This window comes from Diadema antillarum, unplaced genomic scaffold (genome assembly GCF_040938485.1).
Source record: "Diadema antillarum isolate AM-2024a unplaced genomic scaffold, OU_Dant_1.0 seq00000170_RagTag, whole genome shotgun sequence".
NCBI classification, from domain to species: Eukaryota; Metazoa; Echinodermata; class Echinoidea; order Diadematoida; family Diadematidae; genus Diadema; species Diadema antillarum.
In genome coordinates, this window is record NW_027271239.1 from 1580491 (window position 1) to 1598293 (window position 17803).

At 37.6% G+C, this 17803-nt stretch overlaps 1 protein-coding gene across 1 annotated transcript in view; it reads left to right on the top strand.

Moving 5' to 3' along the window:
* Positions 1 to 17803, top strand: part of LOC139728265 (enhancer of mRNA-decapping protein 4-like) — a 45295-nt gene that overhangs the window by 5001 nt on the left and 22491 nt on the right. The window contains exons 4-8 of the mRNA XM_071639224.1: positions 3885 to 3955; positions 7370 to 7481; positions 12862 to 12961; positions 13588 to 13771; positions 15660 to 15807. Coding sequence (XP_071495325.1) covers positions 3885 to 3955; positions 7370 to 7481; positions 12862 to 12961; positions 13588 to 13771; positions 15660 to 15807 — 615 coding nt within the window. The remainder of the gene's footprint in view (positions 1 to 3884; positions 3956 to 7369; positions 7482 to 12861; positions 12962 to 13587; positions 13772 to 15659; positions 15808 to 17803) is intronic.

The window sequence follows — 17803 nt, forward strand, 5'->3', positions numbered from 1 at the left end:
TTTTTGTTTTGTTTTGTTTTGTTTTGTTTTGTTTTGTTTCTCAAATTGTGTAGATTTGTCATTCTGTTGGGAGGAATGAATGTAAGCTGAATACTGTGAAAGAGGAATTTGCATGTTGAACAAAAAATTTAGACAAATTGGTTAAATCAAAGCAGAAATGGGGAATTTTGTGAGCCCTGCTCAGGCAAGAAAAAGGATGAATCATTCTGAGTGTCCAAATGTTGTCTGAAACGAGTCATATGAAGACTTTGAAAATGCCATCATAGTCACATGACTTCAGCTGGATGTCTCTAGAGGAAAATTCCTCATTGGTTGTTTCCATGCATTTCTTTTTGTTTGTTTGTATCCAGCCTATATTAAAGGGAAAGAACTTATGTTATCTGAGGTGAAGTGTTCTAGCATCATTAAAATTAAAACAAATGTCACTTTAGCAGGGTCATGTGTGAAATATGTCCTTTCACAAACAAGAAAGTTTGCCAGTAATGTCTTGATCATGTGCAAAAGACAATTGTTTCAGGGTGACCACTACAGATGTCACATTATGTGATGTATAATGTAGTGACTCTCCTTGTACATGTATGTTGTATGTGTATACTTTTTGCACAGAGGTTTATTCTCCTAATTTTCCTTGTTAAATTGTAGTTTTTAACCTTTGACATGACCAAGCTCTAAGCTGTAACATGCTATTTTGAAAGGTATCTTGTGAGCATTCCTTTAATATCTCTCCAAACTTCGCAGTAATGCAAGTCTGTCAATCAATTCAAGTAGCCTTAGGGAGGCCATTATCATATTTAAAAAGGGAAATTAGGGATAAGAAGGATTACCTTTAAACCCTACTTGTTGACAGATAATTTCAGAGTTTTTGCGCTAATTAGCAAAATACAGCCCAACTATGGTACAGATTGCCTTTAATGATACAAGATTTCTCTAATATTTGAGGATTAGGGATGAAAATGAAGGTATTCCCAAAATGGGATAGTTGATAAATCAACTTTCTTCCATGAATATCAGTGTGTCTTTTGATGTCACTGGAGTCGTACTCCTTTACTTGGTTCAAAATTTATGTCACTGGAGTTGTACTCTTTTACTTGGTTCAAAATTTTTGTATCAAAGACTGATGTTGTTATATATATGCATGAAACAAATAAAAAGTCACAACACGAAAGTAAAATTCTTCAAAAATGTTGGTTTGGGGGTGGGAGGAGGGGTTAGGACAAGAGGGAATTTTAGATTGGAAAATTTTTAATTTTTCCACACAATTTGCACATTTTGATACTAGCATGAAAACATACATTTCATTTCTTTGTTGTCCATACTTATACCATTATTATTACCACATATCAACAGTGAATTAGATAAAGGAGAAAATATATTGTTTTAATTACCTAGACTCAGCAGCATTAAGAATTTATTGTGTACAAATTTCACATTGAGTTAAAAAAAACCAAAATTAAAGGCCACATGGTGAAAAGGATTTGTCCTTTTTACAAGAAGAAGGCAGTACATTGTACATGGGTAATTCCATGAAGTTGGGGCACAAAGTGTTACATTTTAGCATAACTCAATACTAATTATGCTATACATATATTCTTTATAGGCTTTACATTTGTATTGAGACCATACATTTTCCTGGAAATTTTGTGCCATTCAGACTCAATTTTGATGAAGTTATTCAAAAAAAAAGTAACGGTGTCCTGTAGCATCGTGACGTGTCCATGTAGCATCGTGATAGTTAAAATCCGGTCCTAAAAGACAAATTAATGCAATAAGCTTGACCAAAATTTGATATAATATACATAATTACTAGATTAGTCAGATAGCTAAATATCTTAACTCTCCTTTCCACAGTTTTACTTTTACAAGAAAATTACACAATGTGTCACTATGCTACACGGTGTCCTACCAAATGTAACAAAAAAGGACACCGCGTAGCATCGTGATACATTTTGTAATTTTCTTTTAAAATTAAAACTGTGTACAGGTAATTTGGGATATTTAGCTATCTGACTAATCTAGTAAATATGCATATTGCATCAAATTTTGGTCAAGCTAATTGCCATAATTTGTCTCTTAGGACCAAATTTTAAAATTTCACGATGCTACATGGACACGTCACGATGCTACAGGACACCGTTACATATTGTTTAATAACTTCATCAAAATCGAGTCTGAATGGCACAAAATTTCCAGGAAAATGTGTGGCCTCAATGCAAATGTAAAGCCTACAAACAATAAATGTATAGCATAATTAATATTGAGTTATGCTGAAATGTATTTTTCAAATATCACGATGCTACATGGACACTGCCCCAACTTCACGGAATTACCCACATCTGATATATGATATCTGAATTTACTGTGATGCAAGAGGAATGCTTGCTTTGTATTGATTTTCTGTTGGGGATCACAACTGAATTCCCTCTCCTTTATTGTTGTTGATGTGCACTATGGCTGTTCCTATCATGTCCATATGATTTTACAAGAGGTCAAAAGAGGTTGATTTCTTGTTCCATGTCCATCCAGATATCAATATTCAATGGCCTTTGTGTGTGTGTGTGTGTGTGTGTGTGTGTGTGTGTGTGTGTGTGTGTATTTACAGTGTATGCATGTGTGTACACTATTGATCATAGTGCTCAACTTGCAGAAGTGATACAAATGTGGTTTTAACATAGCCGTAGTTTATCCTCTGCGGTTAACAGCAATGGGTAGCTGTGCAAAGTTTCAAAATTATATTCTTCTGCAGTGAGCATGCCAATCGGATTTTGAAGCATGCCAGTCGGATTTTGGAGCATCAGTGGCCATTGATTTAAAACGAAGGATGCCAAAAAAAAAAACACAACAACAACGAATTGATAAGAGAAAAGTAATGAAGAAAGGCCAAAAGAGTACAGGAAATGCATGATACAGACTTGTACATCATCCAAGAGTTCTTCAGTGCCACTGTCCGTGTACATGCTGTCATGTACATACAGTACAGTGTAGTCATTTTCTGTCAGTGCTGTTGAATAGACATGACCGTTTCATCTCTCCCGCAATGGAGTAGCCACCACTGGGGACAAATGTTCAGAGCTGATAGTTTCTTTATACAGGAAGTTAGACACAGACAATGATAAAAGAAACTATGGTGGAATTGCTCTCCCTCAGTGGAATTTGTGACATGTTTAGCAAAGATGTTGTGTCTGGGCTGTTACTCGTTGATGCATAAGGTCAGGGAGGGTAAATATACAGATTTGGAATCAACAAAAAAGTTTTTGTCTGGAGATTTTTTTTTTTAATCAAAACATGAAATATCACAGACTTCATACATGTACAGTCAAACCTGCCTTAGTGGCCACCTGTCTATGGCAGCCACCTGCTTAAATAGTGGCCACTGAAAAATCCCCCTCAAGAAATTGCTGTATTATATACAGCAGTCACCTGCCAAATGTGGCCAGAGGCCACTTATTTTGTATCCCGTGGTGAATATCTAACTGCATATAGTGGCCTCAAGAATTTAGCTGAACTGTTAGATCAGCCATGAATACATTGACTTTTACATTCATTGCATGAATTCTACCGAGTCCTATCAAAAGAACAGAAGTAGGCTAAAAGAAATTTTAAAATGAATAAAATTTTACAAAAATATTTTAAATGCTATTATGCAATGCAAGTGTTAGAAAATCAAAATGGCCACCAACCTGTCTATAGTGGCTACTTTTATTGTTTCCCCTGGATGGCTGCTATATAGACAGGTTTGACTGTAGCTGGAAAAAGAATTGTGATTGCTGTCATAAATACTTGGTGTTGATGTGTCAATGCCATAATTGAATTGCAATGTAAGCATCAAGTGTCCACTGCTAATTGCAGGTTTGTTACTTTCACTATTTTTCTTTTTCTTTACATAGAATTTGCTGCCTGATACAAACAACAAAGTAGCAGACTTGGTGGCCCTTGATGGAAAAGTCACTCAAAACATGTAAGTACAATCAGTGCATTAACTTCACACATTATATGTCTAAGATCAAATCATATTGAAATCTTATCTCTGTTGAATTCAGAATGTATTAATCCTGTTCATATTACTGACAGTTTCTGAGAGATTTCGTGTGTGTCTTAGAAACGCTCAGTGTCAGTTTATTGAATCTTGAGGACTTTGTAAACTGAAATATGCGGAGATGTTGATATGGATCGAGTATTAAGAAGACACATTCAGCTCTCTCCATGGCACTAGGGAAGTGTGCGAGCCTCAGGGAGGATTCTGCCTTAATGCAGGCTTTGGGTGTGGCGCTGATGTCCTTCAGGCAGTCTCGTTTCCTCAAGATTCTCACAGAATGCCACCATGATGTATTTCAGGACGTATGATTGATAATCATGAAGTAACAAGAGGAGGCTCATTCACAGTTGGGTTTTATGATATACTGTATACGCAAAATATTTCCAGAGGTTTTCATTTTTGCCAATTTCGCTGGTCGGGTGCTATTTGCGAATTTAAAAACACATGAAAATATCAACTCTGATCCCGGCGTGAATGTGCATACATTTCTCCATTCAGTAATGCGCTCCTCAACCGCGAACCACCTGCGAAATTGTCATGAAGTCCTGATTTGCAAAAAATCAGACTTGCTGAATGTATGGTGTATTCAGTATATAATAGAGCCTCTACCAGTTCTGTATATGAATATTATGTATTGGTTATTTGCTTCAACATGAAGACAAACTCCTAACTAGGAATACACTGTGTGTATGTGTTGAAACAAATTACCGTATTTCAAATCGGCAATGTACTGTGAAACCAGAAACATTTCCTGCAAAAAAACTTTCACAAATTGAAGCCGACAGCCCTTCTTTCGTGGCATGAAACTTTTGAAAATTGTTAACCATGAAGCTGTACAGCATGGTACTGGCATTCAATGCATTATCATATGTAGACAAAAACTGTTGCACGCAGCTTACTTTCGTGAATCACGGCTCCTTGTGAAATTCATGAAAGTTTCATGCACACAAAAAATTTCTGGTTTTAGATTATGTTTAGTTTAAGGAAGGGGAAAAGAGGGGTGGGGAAAGAGGAAGTAGGCCTGCTTGAGTCAGACATTAATGATTAGGGCTAAGGCAGTTTCCCCTTTCTCTATCCCCACCCTGTCCTCAGGCAGGGAAATACATCTCTACAATTTCCCCCTTCGACAGCCAGGCACTCGTAGTAAACTCAAAATGTTTGCGTGTTGCGGACTATCTTCCCCATATGTAAAGCTTGCAATTTAAGATATTTGGTGGGTCTATCTCGAAAGAGATCCCAGAGTCTTAAGACTAGATAGTGATCCCGTTCCCGCAGTAGATGACTCAGTGTGGTTTGATTGGGACGGAGACGTTGATGGAATGCCAAATGTCGGACTGCGGGTGTCAGAATGCTATCACTCAGATGCGACCTGCTCAGGAGGGTGCTTCTCTTCGCCAACAAACGCGGAGGTACGGCGTGTACCTGTCATCTGCACAAATCATGCTACTGCAGGTACAGCCGGTGATTTATCATCAAGGGGGGGAAAAAAAGACTGGGCATTTCTGTGGGTGCAAGCCAGTCTTGTGCGAGTTGAACCTCTGAATCGGATGACTGCACTGTTGATATTTTGGTAGAAGAGGCCAGGAAATACATGTAGATGTGACTCTGCTGCATTTTCATGTTTGTTCACCTCTAGTTGGCATTTTTCATCGACACATTTCTTCTTTCTGCTGCTCTTTGGTGCACTGGTCCATGTCTGGATTAAATTGAAATACTCTTGCTCTACATAATTATGTGGAAGTTATTGTGTGATATAATTTGTTGTTGGTATTTTTTTTCCCAAGCCAATGTCAACACACTTTTGCTGTTCATAAACTTGAAGATTAGAGTGTTGCTGCTCATATTTTAGTACCCCTCCCCCATCTATTCACATGTGTTCCTATAAAATGCAAGTTAATTATAGCTAATTATAGTTATAATTATAGTTAACTATATTTTAGGCTTTATCACGAAAATTTTATATGATGGTTGGTGCAGTAAGTAATTTGTCAGCCAGTAGTAGTTTAGATTTTGCATTGCTGACAAAGTAATGGAGAATATGATGAAATTCCAAGTGTAACAACTATGTGAAATGTTCGTAGAAAACAGAATTACACTGTATTTTTGATGATTTCATTTATGTGTTTATCAAATTATATTGCCCTTATAAGGACCATTTATCTTTGATGCTAATAATGTATGGTCCTGGCGAGTACAGTATTTTTGGGGTATCTCGTTCAATGTCACCCGCTATGACTTACTGTACCAACCCGAGTATGTACACTTGTATGCCCTTGATTTTTTTTTTTAAATCATGGCTACACACTGTTGCTAAAGCACATAATAATCGGCACTTATTTATGTAGATAAAGGGCAATTTGTCAATCACATGCAATCATGAAAAAGTGTTGTTACTCCCACAATTAAAATTGATAGCACTTAACCAGATGAAACAACATAAGGAAATGATACAGTGTCAAGCACTTGCCTCACAAAAGGAATAAGATTCTCTCATTTTTGTTTTACCTTGCATACACCTGTTTCCTAACATAATGGAGACAAGTGCAAGGCCAAGGCAGGTACAAATTGTGTCAGAAGTGCAGTTGTATTTATGCATTGTTATACAAATGATGCACAGGATAGAGTTAACGCTACGAAATAATCCTGTGCATCATTTGTTTTATAAATTGGGTCGAAAACTAACAGCATTTTTCACGTACCTTTGTAAGATGTCCGAAGATGTTCGTCCCAAACATTTACGCACGTCGCACTCGGAAATCCCGCACATATGAGTACTGTACACTTTTGTACGTACGCCACACATTGTTATGCACACAAGAAAGGCCGGCCGGCCGGCAGGCAGCCCGAACTAGAAGTTGTTTACAGGATTGACAGCGAGTAATAGTAGCGCGCGACGCACTTGTAACAACTGATTGAGTGCGCACTGCTAGTGTAAACATTGTGACGTCAGGCCGTGGATGTTAGTGAGAAATTAACCCACGCACACGTGACTCATTTCAGTGCTTCCAATTGGCTACATTCTTGAACCCATTTTATAAAAAGTGATATTTTCTAAAGTAATTCCTGCAGGCTGTATCAATTTAATTCACCCCTCTGCATTCATTTTTTTTTTTCTGATGCCATCGAGCCTCCTGGAAGACGACTGAAAAATCATATTGAAAGTATTGTTGTTTTATAAAGTGATAAGGAGAAAGTGCTCCCTAGAATCTCTGTATTGATATTTGTAGCTGCTTTTAAATCTTAGTGGGGTTTTGGTTTGTTTCTTTGTTTGTTTTTTGTTGTTGTTTGTTTACCAAATTATTATTTTTTGTTTTTTTGTTTTTTGATGCCTTGTAGCCTCCTGGAAGGTGATGACAGGGGCAGCTCAATACCCGTGTACGGCCGAGAGGTGAACATCACCCCAAGCAGTGCTTCTCGTGTGGAAAGCTCCACGCCGGGCAGCAACAAAGTAAGTTTTAATCAGAGACGTATGTCACAGTGGTTGCCTTCTTTTGTATGCAATCTGTGGTTATATCGTTTAGACCCAACTTGGTGATGATCTGAGGGCAACCCCACACAAGATAAGACACTAAACCAATTATGCATGTGTGTATGTGTGTATTTGTGTGTCCTGAATAGAATATTAATGGCATTTCAAACATAATGGCAACTTTGCCAGTTTAGTGTTTATGGAACTACTTCACCAACCATAACTGTAATATCTTTGGTGATGACATATTAGAAATGAGTGCTGTAGCTCTTACATATTTGTTCAAGAAAGAAATGGTGAAGTTAGTAATTATGCAGTAATGGTGATCCTTTGTGCATTAGGGGAGACCTAAAAACAATTTAACTACACATTGTACAAGATGAAAACTGGTAATAGTGAGTCTCATTCTGGCTATGTCTCATACTGCTGGAACATGTAGCATTTAATGCATGGTGTCATGCTATTAAAGGTTGCATGATGTCACAGTGTTGTAATTCTATTGTCAAGTTCTCATTCATTAAGAATGTTGTGAAATATGCTTTTCCCCATAATTTATTTTTAATTTTTTGTGATGGATTTTAATGGAAAAGTAGAAGAGAATAAAAAAGAATGTGCTGAAATTCTTCCAAAATGATGAAAACTTGTATATATTGCATGTCTAAAAAATTCAGAATCTTTTGATAGTATTGTCGTATTTGCATTCTGTGTAAAGATATTAACCATATTCTCAAGCACACTGCATTCCTAGAAAGTTCACCTAAAAAAAAAGTCTTAAACCTATAAAACTTTCAGGACTGTTAGCCTTTAGTAATCTTACGTGTAGCTCTTCCAATACACTGTACATGAATGGCATAACATTAAATACTGTAAAAGTGGAAATTTTGCGGTGTTGAAATGTTCACGCATTTCATGCAACCAGAAATTAGAGCGAAAATAAAAGCATGCGAATAATTTTGCTAGCCATATGGGTAATTCCATGGGGTTGGGACTGAAATTGTGACATACAAGTTGAAAATTCAAGTTGGGTAAATTGAAATTTCCTTTTTCCCCCTGATTTGTTACTCCCATTCTTCAACTTATTCCACTAGAAATCTGTTTATTACTTCGCACACTTTCAGTCAGCATGGGTAAATAGGTATGGCAAAATACCTATGTTACACGGACTTCATTTGTTGACATCCTTCATAATTTTGTGTTCTGAAATGATAACAATGAACACATCCACGTTTTTTTCGTCCATAGCACATCAACATGTCATTTAACAGACGCATGAGATCATTATTAGTAAGATTGTATGTTCTGATGTCAACTGCAAGCCACTTTTATTAACATGTTTTTTTCTACAAACCATTAACAATTTCAATCAAAGGTTTAACTTTTTCATCAAGAGTGACACAATGACAATATTCTTAAAAGCACCACAATTGAAGCAAGTGATTTGTATAGGTATTCAAGTGAAAACATGATTTTATTGTTACAATCAGGGGTTTTCAGTCAACAACCTCGCCCACAGTGTACTACCTATGTTACACGGACAGTATGTCTTTGTAACATAGGTACAATACAACATATCAACTGATTTCCTTTATTGTGGTGTGAGATGTTAAAACCTACACATATAGACTTTATGTATGTTCCCACAAATAACACTATTGTAACAGTTCTTTGGAATTATATCTACTGCACACCTGTGGAACAATACCTATGTTACACAGACTTCAATTCTTTGTAACTCTGGTATGAAAGAAGGCAGACTTAATCAGAAGAAGAAGAAGAAAGTGAAGCTTTACACAATTTGACCTTATATACACTAACAACATCATCAACTAGTTGTCAACTAAGAAAACTAATAAAGAGAAATCATACAAGTCTTCTTGTCTTCTCCATGTTCTTTGTTTGAAATTAATTTCTGCTCTTTTGTCCAATGTCCATTTAGCCCTCGATTTTTGTTTTTCTTCTGTCCATTTTCCCTCTGTGCAGTTTTCTTCTTGTCTAGTTTGTTACATTCGCTCTTCTTGGGTGTTGCTTTGTCGGCTTCCTCTCTGTTTGTGGAGTGCTGTGGATGTGTCCTTTTCACTCTTTCATGTAGTTTAAAACGTAGCGGTGGCAGAGGAAGAGCCATGGCAGATTCATCGACAAACTGAACAAAAGGTGTAAAGAGAAATAGAATAAAAAAATTTAAAGAAAATTTTTGTCGGGGTTGACTATATATTCCTGTTGATGTATCTGTGTGTTTATGAATGGAATTAAATAATTTCAACAATTTTGCTTACATTTCTACCTCTTGGCATACCCATTAGCTAGAGTTCCATGTGTACCTCCCACCAAAATTGAAAAAAAAAAATGGGTTATGCTTAAAATGATGTAAATATTAATAATAATAATAATATAGCATGTAAAACATAGGAAAATATCATTTTCATACTCTATGCTATAAACTTGTTTTGATGTAAGCTAGGAAGGGCAGGTTGCTGCCCCCAGTGTCCTAGCTAAGGTTAGGGCTAGGGTCAGGGTTACGGTTACGATTATGGTCCTTAATAGACTCCCAAAATGATACTAGGCCCTATTTTATATTCATCCCCCATCGAAATTGTCGCCCTCTTTTTGAATGATAGTGTAGAGCAATAATAGTCCAATTTTGATTGGGGTTCATAATTTTATTGAAGCCTTTCCTACCCACTACCCACCCAAACTGAATAGGACACTGGCAATTTAGCTTTGAGACTTCACAGTGGGTGAACATGGAATGGAAATGGTGAATCCTTGTGAAATGTTAACAACTTCATCAGAGCATCTAACAGGTCAGTGAAATCTTGGAAGGAAAACATTGTCATTTTCGAAGTAAATCTGTTAAAGAGAAAGAATTTCACAGCTTCTAGTTCCCTCAATATCACCAGCAAAATAAGTCAAACTCTATTTCTCTAGTTCAGATGCAGTCTGGACATCTACGTTTTCCAACTAGTATTATGATTAATACTAACTCTAGCACGTCTACCTTGGTAGATACTTTATGACAAAAGGGTCCAAAAATTCACAATAATCGGGAGGTAAAACAAATTTATATTGCAGTGAAAATACACTGATATACTTTTGTATGGTTTTCTAAGAGAGGAATTATATGCTCCTTTTGCAGAGACCAGCATGGACGGAAAATTTGGCGATCAAAATCATGAACATGAACCTGTAACAAATATCTCAGTATGTGGGACTACAGTATCATCGTCAACAGTATTTTTGGCCAGTTCAGAGGTTTAGATGTCGTTTTTTTTCTCTAATAGAGTTACAGAATATGACAAAGGTTATTATTTTCGTAAAATAGCATAAAAGCTTACCAATTGACATCAGAAACATTAAAACTCCTGTACCTATGTTACATGGACAACGGCAGAAAAACAGATCTTGCGCTGTCCAGGTAGGTGTATATTGGCTGTGAGTAGTTTTTCTGCCATTGGGGGAGGACTGCCAGTGACATGAATACGATTGCTGAAGTTAGTAGCTCTTCTTTTTATCGCGAGACGCGTCTTTCCTTACCTACGTTACACGAAGAGACCGGACATCGCACTGAAGTACAGTGATATGTTCCGTATTTTCTCGTTTATTTCTAGGATTTTGATGCTAATTTTTGGATGAGAATACTTCTGAAATATAAATCTCATTATAGAAATAAAGTTTCTGATCATATTATGATTGGAAGTGTATGTAAAACCATGCTATACCTATGTTACAACAAAAATTGCCATGGACATCGTTTGTAACATAGGTATGAGGTTGCTTGAAGATGCTCTGGTGTTCTTATTTTGTTACAAATGTTTATGTGCCTTATAGTCTTTGTAGAAGTCACCTTGCCTCTCTTAATTATGATAGTCATAATGCTGAAAGGTTGTATATTCCTGTTTTACATTGCCATGAAAATGGCATATATTTATGTCACAACATAAACCACAAAAAACCATGGGACATCATTAGTGAAACAGTCATAGACAAAATACATTTGTACACAGGCTTGTTTTTTTTTTCATCAAATAATTCTTCACACATTTCTCTTCAAGAATAACTGCAAACTACAGACAATTATTTGATAAATTTTTCAGAATATGACTTTTATACCCTACACAACATGAAAATCTAGAGAAGACCCAACCCCATGGAATGACCCATGTATGTTCTGGTAGTTGATGTCTTAACCAACCGAACGTGAAAAATAAGTCGTGCAAAAATATCTACTTTTACAGTAGTTTCTGACACTATGTATCATTATTTGTATGTCTAAAAAGTTTATCGCGAAATACAATATTTTAAACTTGTAACGGTAACATATGTTGTTAGCACCATGATAATTTTTTTGCACTGACTGTATTTCTTCTCACTTTATGTTCCACACTTGTACATTATATACCTGTGTATGTTTTATATTTTTATACTCATGTACCAGGTACCTTAACCCTAACTAGGCCGGGCTATTTAGGTAGTTGATAGAGCCGGTGGGGGGGGCCTCCCAGGCCCCCCTCCAGATCTCGGCCGTCGACCGCGCGATCGCGACGAAAATTGGCACACACATTGCCTATGATGTACTCTAAAATACCATGAAGTTAGTTTTTCAAAAAAATTATCATTTATGCTAAATTATGCTAATTTATGCATAATGATGCATGAAATCAGACTATTTGGTATAAATCACAAAATAAAGCTCAAAACAGGCACATTTTTTGTGTAAATATTCTTTTTAGTGTCCTAAGCAAATGTAATAAAAAAAATTGTGATATCTGAAAAAATTCTTAAGTATTTTATTGTTTTTTTAATTTCTTATGTATTTTCTTGTTTTTTCGACTTTATGTTTTTCATCGTTTTTTCTATGGAATTTGTTCGCGACATCGCTCCAAACAAGAAAATATGATATTCATTGATTTTAATCAATAAAACACCAAAATAATCATGCTTTTATGAAATTTGCCTGCAAGCGCAGTTTGCATTGAAATTGTACACGAATTCACGTTTTTGAGCAATTTTTGGTCTGACATGCGTACATATTTATGCGTAACTTCGGAACTGCGCGCCTGGGCGTCACAAATTTGGTGTCAAAAGATGCGGGAGACTCAAAAGAAAAAAGTCATGAAACGTCGCGGCGATAGCTTTTTTGATTGCGATACATCGCGCGGAACGTCGAGGGGGGGGCCTCGGAGGGTCCCCCCCCCCCCCCCCCAGCCTAGTTAGGGTTAAAGGCGGTCAAAAGAGGCAATAAATCAACTCCGCTCTGATTTTACAAAGCGAAAGAAGAAAATTAAAGAAAAAAGAATGCCGCTAAATATTAAATGATTTCAAGATTACTCTGAAAATGACACTTGTTTCTATGTCTGGTCAGGTGAAGATCACCCCTGTAGTCAACTATGACTGGGAGCCCAAGTACTACTGGGGCAATCTGGTGGCAGTGAACAACACGTACCTCGTCTACATTCTCAAGAGTAAGTCGGTTGTTGAGTGAACTCCTTTCTGAGACTTCATTGTCTTCTTTCCATGCTGTACCAGCGTATTGTCGCAAAAGATATCATTCTATGATTTTCTGATGGTAGCATTGTCGGTTATAGAAGAAATCAGCCTGTTGAACTATGAGAAACATACTATACAATGTCATTGTCTGATTGCAATTTTGTGTGTCATTTCAAGGTGATTTTGTACATCAAATCAAAATGGTTCTGAACTGGTTTTGGGGTTGTTGTTGTTGTTTTTTTTTTTTTTTGTTTCTCCAAGGTGATTTGTCAGATCTTGAGCAGAAATGGCTCAATACTATTTCGAAATATTTAAGTTGCCTATTCTGAACAGCATATTTAGTTTCATGCCATATATCAGCTAGTTATTGTTATATTGGTGAAAGCTTGTCATAGTATGAAGGCTTCTCCCAAATGTACAGACTATAATTACTTTGTTCTCTGGTTGTATTGTAAACATGTTGTACCCACTCATGCACAGCATTTCAGACAGCTTGTTCTGTCCTGCATACACAATAGAATGGATGTAGACACATTTAAAGAAATGGAAATGCCCATCTCAACTCTTTCCATTACCCCATTGTGACCTTTGACATTGACAGTCCAATCTGGATATGGCATGAGGGTACTAAATCGGCGTACTACCGTGAGGGCACTACTGAAGGGATTTTCCAACATCCTGGTAGACATTGCCTTCGCCTGTCACAACGCCGATGTGCTGGGTTGTATTGACCTGAAAGGGAACCTCTCGGTCTGGTTGATCACAGAAACAGAGGGAAAGATTGAGTGAGTGGCTAAAAAAAGAGAAATAAACCCTAAACTAAAACTATTTACATTTCTTATCAGTTGATGTTTGACTCATGTTCATGCTGTTCTTTTTGTTCTTAATCTGAATGTTCTCTATGTGTGTGATTGATGTTCATGAAGCATTAAGTATAATGCAGCTCCGTTTTTAGTAGCACACAAAAACAAACAAAATATAAGTACTCCCTTTGCCAGGCCAGCAGGCTTCAAGGCAGAATTTATAGGGCAGGTCATAGCATTGATGGTACAGAGTGTAGTACTAGTTAAAGACGAAAATAGTCTTTGTCTATTCAATCCTTTGTGATCTAGTAGCAGGCATACTAGTGTATCATAATTCTTGATGTTTTAATTGTGCAAAGAATTTTTAAAAAAATTATTGAATGTGTGAAATTTTAAGATGCTGGACTGTCACGGTGCAGAATTTTATTTCATGCTGATGATGAAACCTCTAAGGTGCCAGTCTTAATGGCTGCAAAAGGGAACTCCTTTTTAGCTGTGGTTTTGTTTTTATGCCTCCGCCACGAAGTGGTGCCGGAGGCATTATGTTTTCGGGTTGTCCGTCCGTCCGTCCGTCCGTCCGTCCGTCCGTCCGTCCTTCCGTCCGTCCGTCCGTCCGTCCTTCCGTCCGTCCGTAATGAATTTTGTGGACAGGGTAACTCTCAAAACCTTTTGAGGTAGACTAATGAAACTTGGCATGTATGTGTATTAGGGGGTGAAGTTGTGCCTATCAACTTTTGGGTGCACATGCTCAAGGTCAAAGGTCAAAAGGTCAAGGTCAAATGCTTAAAATTGAACTATTTCCCCCATATCTATGCAATGCCTGAAGATATTTTCTTGAAACTTAGTGTATACATGTATTACCCAATTAAGATTCTTTGGTGAAAGTTTGTGGTCATGAGGTCAAAAGGTCAAAGGTCAAGTAAAATGTTAAAATTTCACTTTTTTCTCTGTATCTTGGAAATTGTTCAAAGTATCTTTATGGAACAAAGTATACATGCATGTACTGACTGTCAGTAGTTAGCTAGGGAATTTGGGGTTTATGGGGTCAAAGGTCAGGGGTCAAAGGTCAAGGGCAATACTTCAAAATTTTACTATTTTCCTTATATTTATGCAATGCCAGCAGGATTATTTTTTTTAAAACTTAATGTATGCATGTATATTACCCACTAGAGATTCTCTGGGATTTTTTTTTTGCCAAGAAGGTCAAAGGTCAAAAGGTCAAAGATCAAGTGAAAGTGCTGAACTTACTACTTTTTCCATATCTCGGAAGCGGCTCAAGTAATCTTTAAACTTAGTACATATTTATGTATGTTCTGCCTGACAGTGATTCTCTTATGAATCAAAGGCCAGATGAAAATGATAACAATTTACTGTTCAATACAGAAATTGCACTTTTTCTCCATACCTTGAAAATTACTCAAGTGCGTAAACTTATGAAAGGGTCAAAGTCGAAGTTAAAGTACATGCTTTCCTATTCATCCAATAAAACATAGGTCAAGGAAGGTGAACATTCGATACATTCATGACAAACATGTCATTTTAATATTTTGCCAATTTTGTGAAAATGTAATCACACATTGTCCACATGTACTATAGACCTATTAGGAGAATCGTGCATTATGGCGGAGGCATACCAGTCGCCATAGCGACATTTCTAGTTGTGAATTTTGCGTTTCAGCTGATGTCATGCAAATTAAACAACATTCCAAATTGCCCCTTAGAACACAAATGCAATGCACTGTATGTATAGATTGCATACATTTCCCTAGTGGATGTATTTGTGATTGTATGAGAACTGCAGTGACAGAATTAGACTAAGTATTATCCCTTTCAAGCCATCTTCTGTCTTACTTCGCTGCCCAAAACCCAGGTTCATGCCCAAGATCCGAGTGGATCGCAACCAGCCACCCAGTGAGTACCACCGCCTGGTCTGGTGTCCGTACCTCCCTGACGACACGCCGGACGAGGAGATCTCCAACGAGTGGAGCAACCTCCTCGCCGTCTCCCACGGAGAAAAGGTGAGCAGGGGTCAATGACTGGTCTGAGCATCAGAGGTTGTCCCCAGTGTTGACTTGTGCCTAAGGCCTTTGCTCTGAGAACTCAAGAACATGCTTTAGGGGCTTCTCATCATATTTAAGCAGCCTCAGGATACTCAGGAGACTTAAACTCAATTAGGCAGATATCAATTTTGAGAGATTTTGTGTACCGTAAAGTTCCGTGTATAAGACGCACTATTTTTTCGTCGGAAAACGTTGAAAATCGGGGGTGCGTCGTATACACGGGTACAGTCGAATCACGGAAAAAAATCCGTCATGTACACCCAATTTTATAAGGCCAACTTGGGGCCATGTATGCCCATCGACGTTTGGAAGGTAAGCAATCACTAAAACTTACGGATAAATTAGCGATCTTTCAATCTGGACACACACAAAAGCTGCAAGTACGAGATAAACTTACATCGGCCTTGTGCAGTAACGATGTATCAATCTGGCCATAGACAACAGCTGTAACAGCACTGCTGTATGCTACCGATGTCAGTCTACCAAGCTACATTGTACCAACAGCCAACCTAGTAGCTGGAATACGCGATGTACAGGTATCATTACTAAATTACCGATACCGTAAAACTTATCAATGTACTAGTATCAATATGGCCATAGGATCGACACTATGTCACCGCAAATATGAACGATGTGTGAAGCATGCATGCATATCCATGTCGTTCGTTTGCTCTTCATTTCACGAGGCCAGCTAGGATAGCATAGCTGCACTGTAGCTAGCTAGCAAGCCTTTGGCAAAGGCAGCAGCTGCAGAGAGGCTTTTGCAATGGACTCGCGTGCACACAGCGATCGGATCGAAGCGCGCTTGCCCGTTGCGCGCTGTGTGTGCAAGTCCATTGCTCTCTGTGTGCGTGTGCTGAAATTATAGCGAGCTGCCTTTTGCAAAAGGCTAGCACTGTGCATACAAGCATGGTACAAGAGACACACCTTACTGGTAGTGCATGAGTGTACTACCGTACGCACCGTATGTCTTGCCGTATGATCCCTCTGCTACACTTGTTGATGTTTTTCTTATTTTCCGTAATGAACCTTCCAGTCTGACATGCGTCAATATGCGAGACCCTCTGCTATCATGACAGCAAAGATCGTACTGTACACTCATGAGTACGATATGCATGACACATGTACCACGATTGAAAGGCAAAACAATAGCAAGTGAGTACCGAGACAAGTCTCGCATTTTGCGACTTCCATATTTTGCCGATGTCCGATGAATACCGTTAAAAGAAAATATAAAAGGAAACGAAAAATAGAGCAAATACATGCTGCATTCTAGGGAAATTTTGAGCTGAAATAATATGTATGACACACGCAATATTTGCGTGGAAATTTTCGTGGTTTTTTTTTTTTAATTTTAGGTCCGAAAGTAGGGGTGCGTCTTATACACGGGTGCGTCTTATACACGGAACTTTACGGTATTCTTTTTTGCTGCTCATTTCTTGTTGTTTCAGACATGATTCATGAATGTTGCATCCTTCACTCTTATACCATAACTGTAAGAATGGAGTCTGTGTTTGTGAGATGCACATTTAACGTTTTTGAAGGAACTCATCCTTAAGTGAAAAGATCAGTTCTTCATGGTCATTGAAGCTAGCCATATCTGTATGGATCAAAGCTCAGCATTTCTTGTTTGCAAGTTGATATGATTTTCACCCAGGCCAATGTGAGCAGAATCTTGCAAGGCCTCATGGTACTTTGTGTTGTGAGGAAGGCCACAGTAAATTGATAATCCTAATGGAGTAAATTATGTAAACAATTATGCAAATGCTTGTATTTTAAAAAAGCTTGCTTTTATGTTACATCACTTGTCCACCCAGACATCTGTTGTTTGGTTGTTTGTTTGTTGTTTGTTTGTTGTGTGTGGGTTTGTGTGTGGGTTTGTGTGTTTGTTTGTTTGTTTGTTTGTTTGTTTTGTTTTGTGTGGTGTTTTGTTGTTTTTTTTTTGGGGGGGGGG